This window comes from Tetrapisispora phaffii, chromosome 14, assembly GCF_000236905.1.
Source record: "Tetrapisispora phaffii CBS 4417 chromosome 14, complete genome".
NCBI lineage: Eukaryota > Fungi > Ascomycota > Saccharomycetes > Saccharomycetales > Saccharomycetaceae > Tetrapisispora > Tetrapisispora phaffii.
In genome coordinates this window covers 78687-97640 of record NC_016533.1, presented here as the reverse complement: position 1 = coordinate 97640, position 18954 = coordinate 78687, and the positions used below count along the sequence as shown (strand labels likewise).

General features: G+C 33.8%; 9 protein-coding genes across 9 annotated transcripts; 6 read left to right on the top strand and 3 right to left on the bottom strand.

Moving 5' to 3' along the window:
• Positions 1 to 596: 596 nt before the first annotated feature.
• On the top strand, positions 597 to 1289 carry VMA4 (H(+)-transporting V1 sector ATPase subunit E; the record flags this gene model as incomplete). Its single annotated transcript, XM_003688216.1, has 1 exon — positions 597 to 1289. The coding sequence occupies one exon, from the start codon at positions 597 to 599 to the stop codon at positions 1287 to 1289; it is 693 nt and encodes a 230-aa protein (XP_003688264.1).
• Positions 1290 to 1759: 470 nt separating this feature from the next.
• On the top strand, positions 1760 to 3193 carry MRS2 (Mrs2p; the record flags this gene model as incomplete). The annotated part of the gene is made up of 1 exon (XM_003688215.1): positions 1760 to 3193. One exon carries the CDS (start codon positions 1760 to 1762, stop codon positions 3191 to 3193), a length of 1434 nt encoding a protein of 477 aa, XP_003688263.1.
• An 829-nt stretch (positions 3194 to 4022) lies between these two features.
• GIP4 (protein phosphatase regulator GIP4) lies at positions 4023 to 6434 on the top strand (the record flags this gene model as incomplete). The annotated part of the gene is made up of 1 exon (XM_003688214.1): positions 4023 to 6434. One exon carries the CDS (start codon positions 4023 to 4025, stop codon positions 6432 to 6434), a length of 2412 nt encoding a protein of 803 aa, XP_003688262.1.
• A 306-nt stretch (positions 6435 to 6740) lies between these two features.
• Positions 6741 to 8156, top strand: PRP45 (mRNA splicing protein PRP45; the record flags this gene model as incomplete). Its single annotated transcript, XM_003688213.1, has 1 exon — positions 6741 to 8156. One exon carries the CDS (start codon positions 6741 to 6743, stop codon positions 8154 to 8156), a length of 1416 nt encoding a protein of 471 aa, XP_003688261.1.
• Positions 8157 to 8293: 137 nt separating this feature from the next.
• Positions 8294 to 8788, bottom strand: POP5 (RNA-binding protein POP5; the record flags this gene model as incomplete). The annotated part of the gene is made up of 1 exon (XM_003688212.1): positions 8294 to 8788. One exon carries the CDS (start codon positions 8786 to 8788, stop codon positions 8294 to 8296), a length of 495 nt encoding a protein of 164 aa, XP_003688260.1.
• A 325-nt stretch (positions 8789 to 9113) lies between these two features.
• Positions 9114 to 11987, bottom strand: TPHA0N00450 (uncharacterized protein; the record flags this gene model as incomplete). Its single annotated transcript, XM_003688211.1, has 1 exon — positions 9114 to 11987. The coding sequence occupies one exon, from the start codon at positions 11985 to 11987 to the stop codon at positions 9114 to 9116; it is 2874 nt and encodes a 957-aa protein (XP_003688259.1).
• Positions 11988 to 13118: 1131 nt separating this feature from the next.
• TEA1 (Tea1p) lies at positions 13119 to 15392 on the top strand (the record flags this gene model as incomplete). Its single annotated transcript, XM_003688210.1, has 1 exon — positions 13119 to 15392. One exon carries the CDS (start codon positions 13119 to 13121, stop codon positions 15390 to 15392), a length of 2274 nt encoding a protein of 757 aa, XP_003688258.1.
• A 1065-nt stretch (positions 15393 to 16457) lies between these two features.
• Positions 16458 to 17534, top strand: FUN19 (Fun19p; the record flags this gene model as incomplete). The annotated part of the gene is made up of 1 exon (XM_003688209.1): positions 16458 to 17534. The coding sequence occupies one exon, from the start codon at positions 16458 to 16460 to the stop codon at positions 17532 to 17534; it is 1077 nt and encodes a 358-aa protein (XP_003688257.1).
• Positions 17535 to 17850: 316 nt separating this feature from the next.
• Positions 17851 to 18711, bottom strand: MTW1 (MIND complex subunit MTW1; the record flags this gene model as incomplete). The annotated part of the gene is made up of 1 exon (XM_003688208.1): positions 17851 to 18711. One exon carries the CDS (start codon positions 18709 to 18711, stop codon positions 17851 to 17853), a length of 861 nt encoding a protein of 286 aa, XP_003688256.1.
• Between the last annotated feature and the right edge of the window lie 243 nt (positions 18712 to 18954).

Here is an 18954-nt window from a genome sequence, read left to right as displayed (position 1 = left end):
ATATATATATATATAGTGTCATGTGGATTGTGTGTGGGAGCGGAAACGACGAAAAACAGAGCATCAATGTTACCCGGATGTGCGTATAGGGACGGTACAAACTCGTTGCAACCAAAATGGATTTATAGTGAAAAACAACATTCTGTGCGCGTGTCTCTGTGTGTGGTTTATTATGCAACCAGATGGAAGGAAAGACAATCTGCTGTGCAAGATAGCGATATCCCTATATTCATCTCTCAATGCGTTTTGTCTTAGTAGTGCACACTACCCATATATACATAGTATATTGCATATTATATTATATATTATATTGGTAGTGAGTGAGTACTATATGGCGTCTGACTGTAATTTTCCAATTTTTTCATTATTGTAAACTGTAATTTCTTCACTTTTTTTTCTCATTTATTCACAATTGAAATTTCAGATATATATATATATATATATATATAGTTGTATCTTTTTAGTACAATAGTTAAGTGTAGTGCTAATTCGTGGAAGACATTCTCCTAATTAAAGATCTTGTTTAGTTCCGAGACACCAGTGCCAAGCAAAACCAAAAGGTCGTCGTAAAGTTGGAAACAATAGAAAACAAAAAAATGTCTGCTGCTATTACTTCTTTAACACCAAATCAAGTCAACGATGAGTTGAATAAGATGCAAGCTTTTATTAAGAAGGAAGCTGAGGAAAAGGCTAAGGAAATAAAATTAAAGGCTGATCAGGAATATGAAATCGAAAAAAGTTCGATTTTAAGAACAGAAATATCTAATATCGATTCAAATTTCGAGGATAAGTTAAAGAAATTAAAATTAAAACAACAAATTAATAAATCTACAGTTAAAAATAAAAACAGATTAAAGATTTTAAGTGCAAAAGATGAAATATTGAATGAAATCAGTGAAGTAACAAAACAGAAATTAATCGCTTTATCAAAAAATCAAGGTGAATATAAAAAAGTCTTGCTATCTTTGATTGTCGAAGCCGCCTTAAGACTATTAGATACTGACATCGTCATTAGAGTGAAAGAATCTGACTCTAAATTAGTATTGGGATTGATTGATAATATAAAGAAGGAATACAAAGAAATTTCAAAGAGAGATGTTGAAGTTTCTGTATCAGAGTCTTTCTTGCCAAAGGATTCAATTGGTGGTGCTATTGTCTCCGATGCTGCGGGAAAAATCGAAGTGAACAACACGTTAGAGGAAAGATTGAATTTATTGAATGAAGAAGCTTTGCCTGCCATTAGATTTGAAATATACGGTCCTTCCTCAACAAGAAAGTTCTTTGATTAGTTAATCAACATGCATGTCATCGTTCTTTCTTCAAGTATAATTACAAACACAAACATAAATAGAGAATAATAAACTAAATAAATAAATCAATAAAGTTATAATCTTTTTTTCCATCAAACTATTGATTATATAAAATATTAAATCGAGTTCTTATGCTTTTAAGATTTCGTTCTTCTATAACTTATTTATATTTACGTATATTATATTTTCGTTCTCGTCTATATAGGTAAACCCTCCTCCATATAACCCACAAGAAAAGAAGCGAAACTAAGAAGATATTCAAGGTTAAAAAATAGATTGCATTGTTAGGTTGAAAGTGTATATTTATTTAATAATGACAATCATCAAAATTCTAGCTCATATAAACTACGGAAAATAAGAAAGCTCGTTACCTGTATATCTATTGGTTATCCTCACACTATCATTGGAATTGTTAGATCTGCAAACATTTTTGCAAAAAAAGTTACATAATGAATGCTGCTGGATCACGCATACTTCGACATGGTCTTCTCTATATGAAAATTCCAACAGTGGTCCAGAGACTACACGTAACTAGTGGACCTGCCTTAATCAATACCAAATTAAAGGTTTTAACTAAAAGGTATTATAGCGATGAGCCAAACTCTCGTTCATTGGAAAAGAAAATAGATACTTTACTGCCAACGCTAGAACATCAACTATTAGCATTAAAACCAATTACTCCCAACGATGCATACATTTCTTGTACTGTTTTTAATAAAAAGGGCGACATTATTGCTGTATCTCAAAAGTTTGCTAAATGGTCATTTTTAAAAGAACATCATTTGTACCCTAGAGATTTGAGGAAAATCGATACTTCTTCAGTTGATGTCATTCCATCAATATTAGTTAAATCCAATTGTATTGTTATAAATATGCTTTATATCAAAGCGTTAATATGTAAAGACAAAGTTTATGTGTTTGATACAACAAATCCTGATTCTGCAATGAAGTTAGGTATATTAATGTATGATTTAGAAGCAAAATTGTCGGAGCCACATAGAATCATTTCCAGTTCTATATTATCTCCTACTGGCAGCATAAATTTATCTAAACAATATTATGAGCATAAGGCATTGGAAAGTATGCTCATAAACATCATGAGTTCTTTAGAAACAGAATTTAAGTTGCATTCCTCAGTTTGTAGACGAATTTTATCTAATTTGGAAAATGAAGTGAATCGAGATAAGCTAAGAGATTTGTTAATTAAGTCAAAATACCTAACCTTGTATTATCAGAAAGCGTTGTTAATAAGAGAAATACTAGACGAGTTATTAGAAAATGATGATGATTTGGCACATATGTATTTAACGTCACCAAAAACAGAAGATGATGATTTTGCAGAACTAGAAATGTTGTTGGAAACATATTATACACAGTGTGACGAATACGTTCAACAAGCAGAGTCATTGTTACAGGATATTAGAACAACAGAAGAAATTGTTAATATTATTTTGGATGCAAATAGAAACGCTTTAATGTTGTTAGAGTTAAAAGTGACTATATATACGTTGGGGATTACGGTTGCAACGTTGATACCTGCATTATACGGTATGAATTTAGAGAATTTCATTGAAGAGAGTATGTTTGGATTTGGAGGTATCGTGGCATTATCTGCTCTTCTTGCTATAGTAGTCACTCGCTCTAATTTCCGTCAATTGAGATCTGTGACCAAAATTACCATGTTGAATAATCATTCTGGATATCTATCTACAAAGCATAAGAAGCTTGCAAATGAAATTACAAATGAAGAAGTACCTACGTTTCTAGGAAAATTGAAAACGGGATTAAAATATTTTTGGAGAGGAGAAAGTTCAATTGATCACTCAAAACTTCAAAAGAAAAAGAGAGAAATGGTTTGGAAATGGCTACTTAATGACAAATAAATGTAATAGGAAATCGGATACTGGTAATAGAAGTTCAATCCATATTTAACTCTACTGTCACAAATGGAACAGCATGTATGAACTGCAAAACAGTTCGTAATCACATTTTGTGTTCTTAGTCTAGAATACCTAATAAAATCAACAATAAAAATCAATGATAGATTTATTCTAAATAGGTACAACAAAAAATTGCATATACTTCATAATATAAATGTAAATACACATTATAAATACATAGAAACATTACGTTAATATTTCATTTCCAATGGTTTAACTTGAGATTTAGATAAGAATTAAGGAAGTGAAATTTATATCTGAAAAGCTTTAATACTATTTATTTCCTTCATTGGCATCGGTGTGCACATTCAATGCTATATACTCCCAATACATTCAGATATTCAATCTTTATTATAAGGTTATATGTTTAATAAAATGTATATCGAAGCTTTATCGCCTTCAAATTATTTTTCAGCCGTTAAAGGGATGGTGTTGTAGGAATACAATATAAAAAACAACGGTTACATCAAATGGAATTTAAAGTTAAATAATGAGTATTTTTACTTAAAAGATACCTCAGATGTGAAATTCAGATGATCGATTGATCTAAATAATATTTGATATTGAATCGAAGCATATAAATCCTATTTCATTTCAATAATATCGTTCTTTTTATTCGATTTGAAACAATCCTCGCATTTCACTTTAGACAAATCCACACGCACAATTGACTGCATAAAACTTAAATCAATTCAGTGAGATAACATTTTAAACGATTAAGCATATCAATTATTATCAAATTCTTTTTCTCAGAGACTGAAAAATCTTTAAGATGTTTGCGAAGGCTGCTGCAAGTGCTTCAGCTGGTCAAAAATTTAAAGAGGCTATTACTTTCGATGCATATGACTCCAAAATTATACAATACCAATTTGCATTGAACAAATTGAGTAAAGCAGAGAAGGTATTGAATGATCTTGAAAAAAATTTAAAAGTAAACCCACAACAATTGATTATTCCTCTAGTAAATTACATATTACCATTATTTGAAGGACCAATATTTAATATCAATCCCAGATTAAGGAAAAGATATATGTTATTATCTGAAGGAAAACAATGCAAAACCCAAGAAATTCCGCTGGTTAGATCAAGTGCTTCTATCAGTTATGAAGTAGTATTCCCTGATATATGTGACGTTGCTGAATCTTTTAAAGAAAATATGTACAATTATGACCAACAACAGAAAGCATTGCAGGCATTAAAGTTGATAATTGCAAATGCAATTCAATTTTACAACAGTAAGTTAAGTTTAACTAAAGCAGAAAGAGCAAGAAAGAAAGTTTCCACGACACTTCGAAAGGTGAATACACTAGATCTTCGGCCGGTCGACGATTTAATAAACCCCCAAGAGATCAGTCTTTGTCTTGATTTTGCTGTCCTTATAAAAGATAGAGAAAATGACACATCATTAGAAACTTTCCACAAACTTCAATCTCAAGTTTTAACTAAGTTTATTTTGTGCATAAAAGATAAATTATTTGTTCCTCTTAAAAAATATTACAAAGCTTTACTTACATTTTCCTCAAATAGAAATCCTATTGCAGATCCACAGAATCAATTGCCATATTGGGAGCAATCAATCCATAGGATATATGCGTTTCTCTTTAGGATACTGAACATCCAATATATGCTTGTTAGTATGACAAGGCAACTATATATACCAAATAGAGAATATCTCAATAATAAATTAACATTATTACAATCAGAAAATGTACATGATTTTGAGACGTTGCTATTAAAAATTCAAGATATTTGTACTTTGGCAGGTGAACTCTTTATAGATGCACTCATAAGAAGTTTGGAATACTATTCAGAATCGAGTTCAACCTTTCAAGTACAGCAGAGCGTTGTTATAGAGTCATTTCAGATCAATGTTTCAAAATCATATCTTAAATTGAAAGATAATATCGAAATCTTATTAGAATTTTCAAAGATGTGTCAATACATTCAAAACCATGAGTCTATTATTCCTAATCTAAAAAATTTAGATGATGAGAAACTAACAAAGATGTTAGATGAGAGAAGAGCTGTAGATAAATTGGCAAGTGTTGAGCAAAAGCAAAAAATTGAGCGGGAGAAACAGAAAATTAAACAAGAAATTTTAGCCAAAACTACGACGACTGGGAGAAGAACTATAAGCAAAAGGACATCGACATATATACCGACATCTAATTCATCTAGAGGCACACCAGCTAGTGTCATGTCTCCAAATTTGCGATCTCCTATAGTATCTCCTCAAATATCTAGAACTAATTCTAGAAGCAATTCAAGTTCAAGAATGGAGTCGCCAAATCTATCTCGTGGAAGTGTCGGAGAACAAAGAAATAACTCAACTGCTTCACGCTTAAAGATCGCTTTAGATAAATCCAATAAACCTACTTCGAGGAAGAGGTCGTCTTCTTTACAGTCAGCATTCACTAAAGCTGAACCACAGAAAGGGATGTCTCCATTACCTTCACGTTCAAATTCTTTACAGGTAGGTTCAAAGGTAAACCAAAAAGTTGTACAAGAATCTGCAACCCACCTGGTTAGGAGAGTGAATACGATTAAAAACAGCAACAGTTACGATAATCCAAAAGCTTCACATTCAAAATTGAAGCCAGTACCAAATCATATTGAATTAAAAAAGAAACCACTTCAATCGCATAAAACAGCTAATAAAAAAGTGGACAATACGGTAGCAACACTAATAGAAGAAGAAGACATGCCATTGAATAATTTAGAGAAAAAAATACCCACATCAGAAAGGACTATTACAAATAACAAAAACTTGAAAGTTAATGGAACGCTTCCAAATAAGAATATTCATGACGAAACTTTAAAGGACGATTCTGTAAATAAGAAAATTGATAAAGAAGAAGAGGATATTGAGGCTACTGATGAAATTGGAGAAATTACACACCAGTTAAAAAAGGTAAGATTCACTGGTGTTCCTCCAATGCCCGCTACGGAAAACTCCAAACCAAAGAAACAAGGTTGGTACAAGAAACCAGAAGTTTTACATTATCCTCCTCCGGCAGTGAGAATGATGCACGGAAAGAGATATATTCGAAATCAAGAAGGTCTTGCATTTAAAACTAGTCTAAGAGAAATGAATACAGACGAATTAGCTAGATTTGAGGTGGAAACTCCTAAAGAATCGACGAGGTCACGGATAACTTCGAAACTATTTGACAAATTGAGGTAATTATAAATTATTCAATTGTATATGAAAATTAAATAACAAATATTGATATCATATACCGTTGAATATATATATCATAGTTACTATTGTAATATTACATTATATTCTTTATGCTTCTTTTATATAATATTTTATTTTAAAGGTTTTTATAGTTCCATCGCTCATCGGGAAATTGACATAAAAGTAACCCACAGAAATGAACGAAATATTAGTATAAAACCACTTAATTAAAAAGTATGAAACATAACGTTAGAGCCTAATTTAGAATAAAAATTTCTTCTAAGAGGGTATTGTACATATATTTAATCGATGCTACTATTATCTTCTTTGCTACCGGAGCCTGTAAATGGTGCTAGGAATAAAAATGTTACCACAACAAAGGATAAGAATTCGCTGAATTCAAGGAATGCAAGGATTGTTAAGGAATTGACAGAGAAGAAAGACGTTGACAAAACTGATAAAAGCTTGATCGATGACTTATTTGATATAAATATTAGGAAAGGTACGACCTTCAGCGATTTTGTGCCTTTAAGGCAGAATGATTTTAGCGTGAGGGCACCAATGCCAACTCAACAGGAGATTAATGAGACTTTTCTCCGTACCAAAGGTGTTTTTGAAAAGATTTTGTCTGGCAAAACCCAAAATAAATCATCTACTCCATTAAGCTCTCAACAGGCTAATCGACAATCATACGAAATAAACTATAAATCAACAGCGGGAGATAAAAATGGAAAGGATAGAATTGTGAAGATAGTTCAACATGCTGCCGATCCATTACAGCCAAATACAATTAAGGCTAAGAAAGTTGTTGCTCCAGCAACAGAAGATAATCAAACTCCTATTTTTCACAAAACTGATGCTGGAAATACTGAAAAGAAAGTTCTTACTAAAGAGGAAAGAGATCAATGGAATATACCTGCAGCTATTTCTAGTTGGAAAAATCCAAATGGTTATACCATAGCATTAGATAAGAGGTTAAGGCTTGATGCAAGATATAATAAGGATAATACAGCACCTTATGAAGTCAATGAAAAGTTAACTGCACTTTCTACTGCATTAGAGGATGCCGACCGTATTGCGAGAGATGAATTAAAACAGAAAGCTGAATTAAAGAGAAAAGAAGCCGAAAAGGAAATCAAGAGTAAGGAAGAGAAGCTGAAATTATTATCAGCCAAAGCTAGAGAGCATGCTAATTTAACTAGGAACTCACGCTACGAAGGCAGTAGCAATGATTCAAAGGAGTTAGAAGCTGAAAGAGCAAGAACTCTTATTAGGAAGGCTAAAACTCAAGATATAGAAAAGGATATACGAACCAGTAAAATGAGTACTTCAGAAAAATTGAGGAAATTAGCATATTCACAGAAAAGAGATATCTCAGAAAAGGTTATTCTTGAAGCAGCAAAAGCTACTAAAGTTGAGCAAGTTTCATATGACTCGAGACTTTTTTCTAAAGGTGCAAATGCCCATTCTAAAAGGTCTGAAGATCAAGTATATGACAATCCTCTATTTGCAGAGCAAGATATTGGCAGTCTGTATAGACCAAATTTGAATGAATTAGATAAACAAATCCAGGATGAAGATATGTTAAATAGGATAAAGTCGACTAAAACCTTCGACGCAGCCTCAACAAATTCAGGTCCAATCGAATTTACTGAAGCTGAGAATGCTGGTAATAAGTCTAAGACAAAAGATAATTTTGGAATACAGGAAAAGAGAAAAGAGTAGTTATTATATGTATTGTATTTTAATGTAGTTAGATTAATATTATGTTTATATATGATCTGAGGAGATATTATCCTGATTTTATGCAAATGGTCCAGGCGCGTTCTTGTTAGACCTGTGTCCAATGTTTTATATCGATATCAATCGTTATTGTCATCTACAGTGACATCTTTAAAAATATTCATGCTTACACTTGTATCTTTTTGCATTAACGTCATTAACTTGTGACTTCTTCTGATTGCGAACTGCTCGATTTTCTTCATAGTTCCGCTAATTTTCACTGGATTAAAAATAATAGGAATTCTATTATCAAGTTTCTTTATTAACATCAAAGCAGATAAAATTAAATCAATGTCTTCTCTATGACATCTCAAAATCCCTGTTGAAGTCATGTTTGAAAAATATTTCAACTGTAACAAGGAAGAGGCTTTACCTGATCCATAATCGCCAAAATTTAATTGTAACGAACGCCTTATGTCTTGAATGATAACTCTATTCGTGATTTCTTCTGGTGTTACCTTATTATGTCTTAACAAAATATTTTTCATGCTAAAATTATCTTCAAAATGTTCAGACTCATCCATGTTTGGATATAGGATCTCAAATAAAATGTATCTACTCTTTAAACGAACCATTTTATGAACTTTAAATTTACAATCTATAAATAAAATCTTTTGATGCGTTACTGATCTTTCTTGATGTAATCAATACATGCAACAACATGATCCAATTAACAATATAAACAAATATTAACATTTTTATTGTAGCAGGTCATCTCAAATATTAATATCATTTTCCATCTCGGAAATTTTGAAGCCTTTGAAAAATGGAAGAACCTGCCAAGTGCATGGAGATTTTAAATAAGACACTTTTATTACAAATTATAAATTGTAAATTGCTGATTGAATATATTAAATTTATTTATTTATTTACACTTGCTTTAATTTGTTTCGACTTTAATTATTTACTCATCAATCCTTCTTGAAATATTTCGTTTAATGAAGAGACGGCTTTTTGAGCCTGGCCAATAGTGTTACCTTGACCTTGATATAAATTTCCTCTGCCTCCACCTTTACCTTTTAATAAATCATTGCATTTATTAATCAATATTTCACCTGAAACACCTTTCGTTTTAGCGCTTTCACTTATGTAACACCCGTATACGACTTTCTCTGCATCACCCATAATAATGAATAATGATCTATCGACTTTCCGATTATTGAAGAGGTTGAGTAATTCACTTACGATTTTCATTGATGCTTGCATAGCAATATGTGTAACCAAGTATGTTGCTGACTCGTTATTTTTGAAGTAGTCCTCTACTATTGATTTCGCCTCTTCATAATGTTTTTTGGCCTCTAACTTCAAGGCATGCTTCACTTCTTTGTTCATTAATTCCCATTGATCTTTCAATTTATGCTTACTTACTATCCCTATTTCTAATTTGTTTACTAGAACACCTGCTTCTTTTAGTTTCTGTTGCTTTTCAGTAAACGACTTTATTTTGCTAATATATTCCAATGTATCTCTAAACTCAATAGCAGATCTCTCAGCTGTTACTGCTGCTTCTCCAGTGACAGCTGAAATACGTCTGATTCCTTTTGCAATACTGGTTTCTTCAGTTAAAATCAGTTTCCCAATAAAGAGCGTATTAGAAACATGGGTCCCTCCACAAAGTTCTACTGGATTTGGTAAAGTTAGACCATCAGAGTCAGATGTTAAAGTTTCGATAGCCTGGCCAACAGATACGACCCGAACAGGATCTGGATAATCCTCTCCAGGTACAGTTCTAATAGAATTTATTTGTTTAGCCTTTTCTAATGAGATGTTTTTGAAATAAACATCATCTTCCCTCTGTATTATTCCATTACATATTTCTTCAATTTTCATAATGTTATCCAGCGATAAAGCCTTCCTATTAGAGAAGTCAAATCTTAGTTTCTCTGCACTGACCAAAGAACCTCGTTGCTCTACTTCATTCCCCAATACTGATCTTAAAGCATAGTTTAACACATGTGTAGCAGTATGATTCGCCTTGATAGCATTACGGCGTAATTCATTATAAGAAAGCGTTACTTTGTCTCCAACTTCCAATGAACCTTCATTTAATATACCAGAATGTAGGACGTAACCATTGTATACCTGCACATTTTGCACAGTAAAGCTTGTATTTTTATTATCCAAAGTTATTGATCCTGTATCATAAATTTGACCACCTTGCTCAGCATAAAAACATGTTTTATCTAAGATAACCCCATATACTGTGTCAGCTTTCTCAATTTTGTCCACAAAGCTAGTACCATTAAACAATCTCAAAATGTTACCGGAGATATCAGAACTTCCATACTTGAAGGAATCATCAGTTTTTAATATGTTTTCATCATTTAGTTTCGAGATGTCATGAATATTTAGTTTCATTTGGTCAGCTTCCTTATTGTCTTTTCTTCTCTTCGAAGCTTCATACGATTGTAGTTTAGCTTTCTCAAATCCGGTCCTATCAATATTTAGCTGCAATTCAGAGGCCATAAGTTGTGTCAAATCCAAAGGGAATCCAAAAGTATCATATAACCTCCACACATCTGTACCATTTAGCATTCTGTCACTTGATTCCTGGGCCTTTAAAGCATATTGGGTGAATAATTTTTCTCCACGGTCCAATGTTTTTGCGAATGCCTTTTCCTCTTCATTTAATATTGCATAAATATGTTCAGGGTTCTTCGCTACTTCAGGGAAAACGTCTTTAAACTGTTCGATGATGGTTGGAGCCAGTTGTGAAAAAAATGTTTCAATTGGATAATTCATATATTTGTGGACATAACGAATACCTCTTCGTTGAATTCTTCTCAATACATACCCAGCACCCTCATTATTTGGGATACCGCCATCCGCAAGTGCAACGACCAAAGTTCTAGCATGATCGGCAATCACTCTATATGCCGTATCTATACCATTTTCGTCATTTGGTCCAAATTTCCCATTGTATTCTCTGACTTTTGTAATTTCTCTTATTTTCTCAAAGATGGGCTTGAAGATATCTGTATCGTAATTTGATCTCACATTTTGCAATATCGACACTAACCTTTCGAAACCCATCCCTGTATCAATGTGCTTTGATGGTAATGCCATAAGTTTGCCATTGGATTCTCTATTAAATTGCATGAAGACCAGATTCCATACTTCCAGAACATCTGGATCATCCTTATTAACTAGGTGAGCTGCATTTCTTCCACCTATTCTATCGTAGTGAATCTCGGAGCAAGGACCACAAGGGCCTTGTTCACCCATCTCCCAAAAATTATCTTTAGTAGCTCCCGGTATGATATGAGATTCAAGGACACCGACCGACAGCCACAAGTCTCTTGTTTCAAGATCTGGCTCTAAATTTAATTTTGGATCACCTTCAAAGTATGTCACGTATAGTCGATCGACTGGGATCATGTACACTTTTGTGAGTAACGTCCACGAGTATGCAATCGCTTCCTTTTTGAAATAATCACCAAAGGACCAATTGCCTAACATCTCAAAAAACGTATGGTGGTAGGAGTCTTTTCCGACATCCTCGAGATCATTATGCTTACCACCAGCTCTGATACACTTTTGAGAATTATATGCACTCTTCAAACTGTAGAATTTGGAATGTGGATCCACATTACCTAGAAATATAGGTTTATATTGGTTCATACCTGCATTAGTGAATAACAACGATCGATCATCAAATGGGATAACCGACGAAGAGGCTACATACCTATGATCTAACGATTTGAAGTAGTTGAAAAACGTTTCTCTAACATTTGCAGCAGACCACTTGTGCTGCAATTCGGTTTGGGATGACATATATCGAGGTGAGAAATGATGCTTCCCCTGTGACTGTAACAAATTTGTCACTAATTGTCCCTTTGAGTGTGTTTTTATCGTCTTGAATAGTATTTTGAATGACCTTAGTCTTTGATTTCTAATAGGTAAAAATTGCAACTTTGATGCTACTTATATACAAACAGTATTAATCCAATCCACGTTTGTAATAACAAATGTAGATACCGTGGCGTATACTATATGCATCTTTGGTATAGAACCTGGGGCTCATTTTAGTTGATAATCAATGGTGTTTTACCACATTAAATTCCTTTAAAGTGTATTTGTTCATTAGTTTGTTAACCAAAATTTGATGTCAATAGAGCGTCGTACGGCATGTTCTAATACAAACAACGAGTCGATGAGATACGCAAGAGGCATCATAAGCATTGAAAAGTTGAGGTGCATCGAAAACATTTCAAGGGTTCACAATTAATTATGATAGTGACAAGATAATTTCTAACGTCAATTCAATGACTCACTTGAATTAGCAACTTAGAGACTAACACAGTATTGAGGGTATTATCAATATTTACAATCCCGACCTAATTAAACATGAATAACATGGCATTAGAAGTTAAAAGGAAACTCTTATGGCACTGAGGCAATATACGCTAAACATAATAATATTACATGTGGTAAATATATTAATAATCATTGTAACATTATTAGATGTGCCTGCTTTGAAATTTCATACTAGGATTTTTCATATTTTAGTATGGAATTGGATACTGGAGCGTATTTATTAAGACCAGCCAGGCTCTATCACACTATCAAGACTAGGCCCTACATCACGTTAGAACACTTCTGATATTGCTTTGGATATTAAGTCAGTAGAAGTCAGTCATACCAATATATTTCGTTGACATCTTCCAAGCCCATAGCTTTGAAATATCGAACTTTGACGAAACCTGAAAAAGTTTACCAACAAAGTTTTGATTTTGCTCATCGAATAACTTTACGAGAGATCTTTTTATTGTTAAGTAGACAGTGGGTTAAGCAATAGAGCATTCTAATGAGGCTATAGAATATTACCTAAGCTATCTCTTTTTTATTCATCTTATTTTTTTATCTGAGGAAACGTTATCAAGGACATCATCGAGTTCATCAGTGATGTCTGAAAGTCCATTACCAACTGAGGAACAGGTTGAGTTGGCTTTGCTTGAGCCTGTACCTATTGAAAACAAATATGGTGATCAAACTTCTGTCAAAAAAGAAGTTACTGCTGAATTGAAGAAAAATGACGGCAAGAGACGGTTGGCATGTTCGAATTGTAGGAAGAGACGGAAGAAGTGTGACGTGGAATACCCATGTGGTGGGTGTTCCAGATTAGGATTAGAATGTAATATTAATGAGGAAGATTTGAGGAAGACAAGACACTCTTCATCCCATGTAAAGACATTGGAGGCGCATATTTCTAATCTAGAGAAGGATATTCAAAGAATGGTTAGTATTTTTTCATCCAATGCATCTGAATTTGATCATAATTTGATGCCTACTGATATAATAATAAAATATTTTCCACTGACAAAGAGTTCTTCTACTTCAATGAGTAATAGCAGTGATGTCGCTAACATTGCAAAAGCAAAAGAAAGTATAAGCGTTGGCTCTAGCACGACAGATATCACAAGAACTGTGAAACTGGAAGAAACTGATCCAATTCTTAGATCTAAAAGTGACACTGAAATTGTCGAAAAAACATCACTTGATCAAACTTATCACAATGTTAGGAAAAAGAAGGCCTTGGTGAAAGGTAGTCTTTACCCTGAAGGCCCTGTGAGTTATAAACCAAAAATCAAATCTACTAATCTTACAATATCATTTTTGGTGTCCGAGAAGAACTCTTCGGCGAATAGTCCCAATATAGACATTGGAACACAAGAGCATCATAGTAATAGTTCGCTTTTCAATGGCCTAAGCGATTCTAATAGTGCAACAGTAGCCATGAAAGAATTGAAAAAGAATCGTATAACTGATTTGAAAACTATGATTATCGATAGAGCAATGCATCAAAATCTAAACTTAATGAAAAATGATCCAAGCATTTTGAAATCATTATCTAATTTTTATAAATGGCTATATCCTGGCCATTTTATATTCGTGCATAGAGAAAGTTTTCTGTATGGGTTCTTCATGGAAGATAATGATGACTATGGAGAATCATACTATTGTTCCAAAGAATTAGTATATGCAATGTGTGCTATTGGTTCAAGATTATCAAAGAAATTAGAGCATAAATCCGAATACTATTACGAGCAATGTAAAACGTCACTGCTAAAAGCAGTCTTTGATGAACATAGCGTAGCCAAAATCACCACTGTTCAAGCTTTATTCTGCCTTGCATTTTACGAGCTAGGAAAAGGTAATAATCAACTTGCCTGGTACTTTTCAGGCCTAGCCGTTAGAGTTGGCTATGACATGGGGTTTCAACTGGATCCTGAAGGTTGGTACTCTGACGACACTAGCCAACCATTGACTAGAAGTGAGCTCGAAATTAGATCTAGAATTTATTGGGGCTGTTACATTGCGGATCATTTTATTTGTTTAATGCTCGGAAGAACATCTACGTTGAATGTGAGTAACTCCACGATCCCCGAATCTGACGAACTGCCGGAAGTGACAGGTACAGAAGAGTTTAGATTTGAAGGTAAACATGTGTTACAAATTTCCCTTCCATTGAAGAATTTAATTGTTTTATCAAGAATCGTTGAAGTGTATACTTCTAAAATCTTTATCGAAACCGAAGAGACCGATCAAAAAGTGCAATATTTGGCTATCTTCAATTCCCAAGTAGCTAACTGGAGAGAGTCCTTACCGTCATTCCTGAACTGGTCGAAATCGTCACTCAATGACATTGAGGTCTCAACAGACCCTACGCTATCCCATTTCTGGTATTATTACTATATTGTTGTACTGAACTTCAATAAGCCATTCATCGAGGATTGCGACGCGGCGAAAACCGTGATAATGGATATCATAGATGACCTGAAGACATTATTCAATAACTTCTACTCGATGTTCCACACCTTCCGCAAAATCACGCTGTACCAACTGAATGCGTGCCTATTAGCGATCAAGTGCCTGAAGAAGTTCCAAGAACTAGCTAAAGAGCAAGTGGAATTCAAAACATGGGACTGGGATGAAGAGTTGAAGTTCTTCAGCAACATCTTCTATAAAGAAATGTCACTAGCGTTCGACTTACCGAAGCGACTGGAAGATGACACGAATTTCGAGATTGAGCAAGAAAAGCTAGCATTGACCCAAGTCAACAATAACAGCCACACATATGACTTCTCACTGAGCAACGAGATCGACGACTACATCAAAGAACTGTTTGATGTCAACGAAGAGTTCAGAGACCCGAATATCAATTTCACAGTCAGCTAGATCAAGAGACAGAAAACGCTTCGAAGTCCAGTCGTACATTTCAGAACTCAGTTTCTTTCCTGTACGCCTTTCCAAAAGAGGAACGACACATTAGGGAATACACGCAATCGAGCATCCTGCGTCGAGAGTGTCTTTTCCAGCTCATGTCGCCGTTTGGACACTTCTGCGTCATTCAGGGAACCGGTTTCTCGAGCAAAAGATGAGATCGAATTACGAAACGGAATTCGCATGTCCACCGCCACATTCTCGATGACGAATGTTTCAGAAATCGCCGTGGAAATACACCGAAAACGAGGTAAAAAAAAGCAAAAACCAAAAAGAAACGTTAGAAAAAAGAAACGATAATGGGCCTAATTTGGATACTGTTTTGCGCAAATCGTTTCTTGTTTTGCTGTTTTCGGGCAGGCGGAGAGAAACCATCGTAGCCTGTTTCTCCAGAATTTCTTTTTTCTGTGCCGTTTTTGGCTGAAAAATTTTCTGGGACTTTGACATAATCATCTCATCTCATCCAAATACGACCTGATCTCAAGTAATCTCATCTCATCGCATCACATTTTTGCTTGGTAAAGAAAGCTCAACTATGGTTATGGTTGCGATTGCTAGTGCTCGGAGTCGATTTAGGCTTGGGTGTCTGCTGCAGAAGTACAAGCAAATATGTTAAAACCGATATAGGGTCTTTATCTATGAAAGAAGTCCAGACCAGAGGGGCCGCATTTGACCTTTTTCTTTGGTCTGAAACTTTACTTCTAATAGTAGTAGAATAGCGTTACGGTTACAAATGCTACAGCCATATGGATACAGCATTTATTCGGAATTAGCATGTATCACTGAACAATAATTTAATTGCTTTTTTTTGTATTAACTTTTATTTTATATACATCTTGAATAACAGTAATTATAGTTCCTTTGAACTTTATATAAATGTATGCATTGATAGATAAAAAATTACAGAGAGCTTAATATCATTCACTTCATTAATTTTGTAGTCTCATTTTTCAATTGCAATCAATTGTGCTTAGCATTAACTCATTCATATTCAGAACAACCAATCTTTTAACGAGCAATATGGTATACCAGTCTCCAAGAGCAGAGACATCCCAATTATCTTCAATACTGTCGGAAGACAATGACCAAGGCTTGAAGCTGCTACAACAATTACATCATAAATGTCAAAATGCCACTTCTTCAGTAATTGGCCCGAATCTAATGCAAGATAACAGCAATACACAAGAATTCGAGGAGAAATTAATTCCATCCCCACCAATGTCCCCGGTAAGTTTGCCATTAGTGGTCTCAAAAACTCAGCTAAAAGCTGCTATTCAACCGGGCAAAAAGAACTTTGGCATAGTAGTAGGGCCAGTTTGGAAAGAATTTCAATCCCACAGAACTTACAATAAGATATCAATGCTTTTTTTAAGGCAATACAAATCATTTTCACAGAAGAAAACCAATACTTCATCATATAATTCATATTCATATTCATACAAAAGGCAGCAAACAATTAGAAGACAAACCAGCATTTTGGGCTCGGCTCCAGATTCAGACAGCAATGGATATAGAACAAGAGGAAATTCAAGAAAGACATACAGCAGATCAGGCTCTGATGATATCGAGAGTTCTACTTTATCTGTCAGAAAAGAATTTACGGAAGCTAAAATTAGAAAGTCAAGTCCATCACGTAGTGGGAGAAAGCTAACTGGAAAAGTTTCTGCATCATCTATGCATTCTCCACTATCCTCGTTAAAGGCACTAAAAAATAATACTCAATATATTCCAAACGTTACATGGAAAAAGCTCGAGGACTATTCTCCTCCTCTATCTTCTCTACCAGACAACGACTATTGTCTAAGGATCGAATGGAAAGGTTCCTCAATGAATCTTGATTCTGATCCTCTAAGGGACTATCTGCATCCAGCAGAAATAGTTTTAGCACAAATTCTTCGTCTTCCATGTGATTTATATCTTGATTCCAAGAGACGTTTATTCCTCGAAAAAGTGTATCGAGCCAAGGAAGGCCTATCGTTCAGAAGAACTGATGCCCAAAAAGCCTGCAAAATCGATGTTAACAAAGCCTCAAGATTATATGCTGCATTTGAAAAAATTGGCTGGTTAGATGATTCTTATTTCGAAGAATATATTTAATTCGTGTTCGAAGTTCTTAATTTCTTATATTTAATTTATGCAGGTCAGGGAGTTGTAAGAAGTAAAACTCAAATTCTGAAAGGTATCTCCTTCAGTATGATTTCGTTCATTCGGTGTTAAACATTTTTTAATTTTATTATATAATACTCATTTAATTTTATAGAATAATGGAAGTTTATTAATTACAACTGATTATGAAAATCTATGCAAGAAGAATACGATAATATATTAATTATATGATGTGAATTTGTAGTTAGATATTAAATTCTTTAATTGAATGACAGGAATGGAGCTTTCTTTACGGCAGTACTTCTTCTCAAGGAAGTTGATCCGTAAGTACAGGTAAATCTGGGTTCGTTATTTTTAGTTCACCAAAATTCTTACTCAAATTAGGCTTCTCTTCTTTGGGAGTGCTTGAGTTCCCATTTAATATCATTTTAACCCTATTCTCAATATACTTTGATCTTGATAATGTTTCTGCATTTCCAACTGCTGACTCTGAGGTGGCTTTATTAGAAGTGATATTTCTAACTTGTTCCAAAGAAATATGCTCCTCACTAAATATATACCATTCACGAATCTTACTAGTCAAGAATTTAATGGAATCATCAATCGGTTGCAAAGTCTTATATAATTCTTTCCCAGTTTGAGAATCTTCACACTCTAATATCTTAATTACTATTGCTTTAAATTTCTTCACTTTATTGTGCAATTTTTTCAGTTCTTTATATCTTCTAGTCAACTCGTAATTTAATTCAAATGCCTCTTCAATGCTTTTGATCTTTTGATCTAACTGAATTTTAGTCTGCTCGATCTCATCTTTATTTGAAGCAATTAAATCTCTTTGGCTTTCTAATCTGAACGCATTCTTATCTAATAATTCATTTGGAATCCGTAGAATATTTCTGAGAACATACAATTCAAATTTATCGAAGTTTTTATCAACAGAATATTCTAGCAGCGTTTCTAATTTTCCAACTCCAATTTTGATTTCATCTGTGTAATCGACCCCATTTTGAGATAAAGTACTCTTTTCTAGTAAGTATTTCTCCATTGCAGCAGTACACTTGTACATAATCTCATTAACAGCATTAATAACATCGTCCACTAACGATATTGGGGGATATTGTAAATGTTCTGTCAAAATGGTCGTTGATCTTAAAGTTGGCTCACACATCTTGCAGACGATACTCTAATTTTAACGGCAAACCTTACCACTGCTCTCCAATTGATAAATATGAGTTGTAAATGCTGTGTTCAGCCTTCGAATACTGTTACAACTAATATAAACACTTACTGTAATCAAATGAATTTTGCTTTGGTTTTATATTTGTTTATTTACTTTTATTTTTTAATGTAGCGTGTTTGCCGATGGCCCAGTAGTAAATAAAAAAATATTCATTTAAAATCACTAAAATGC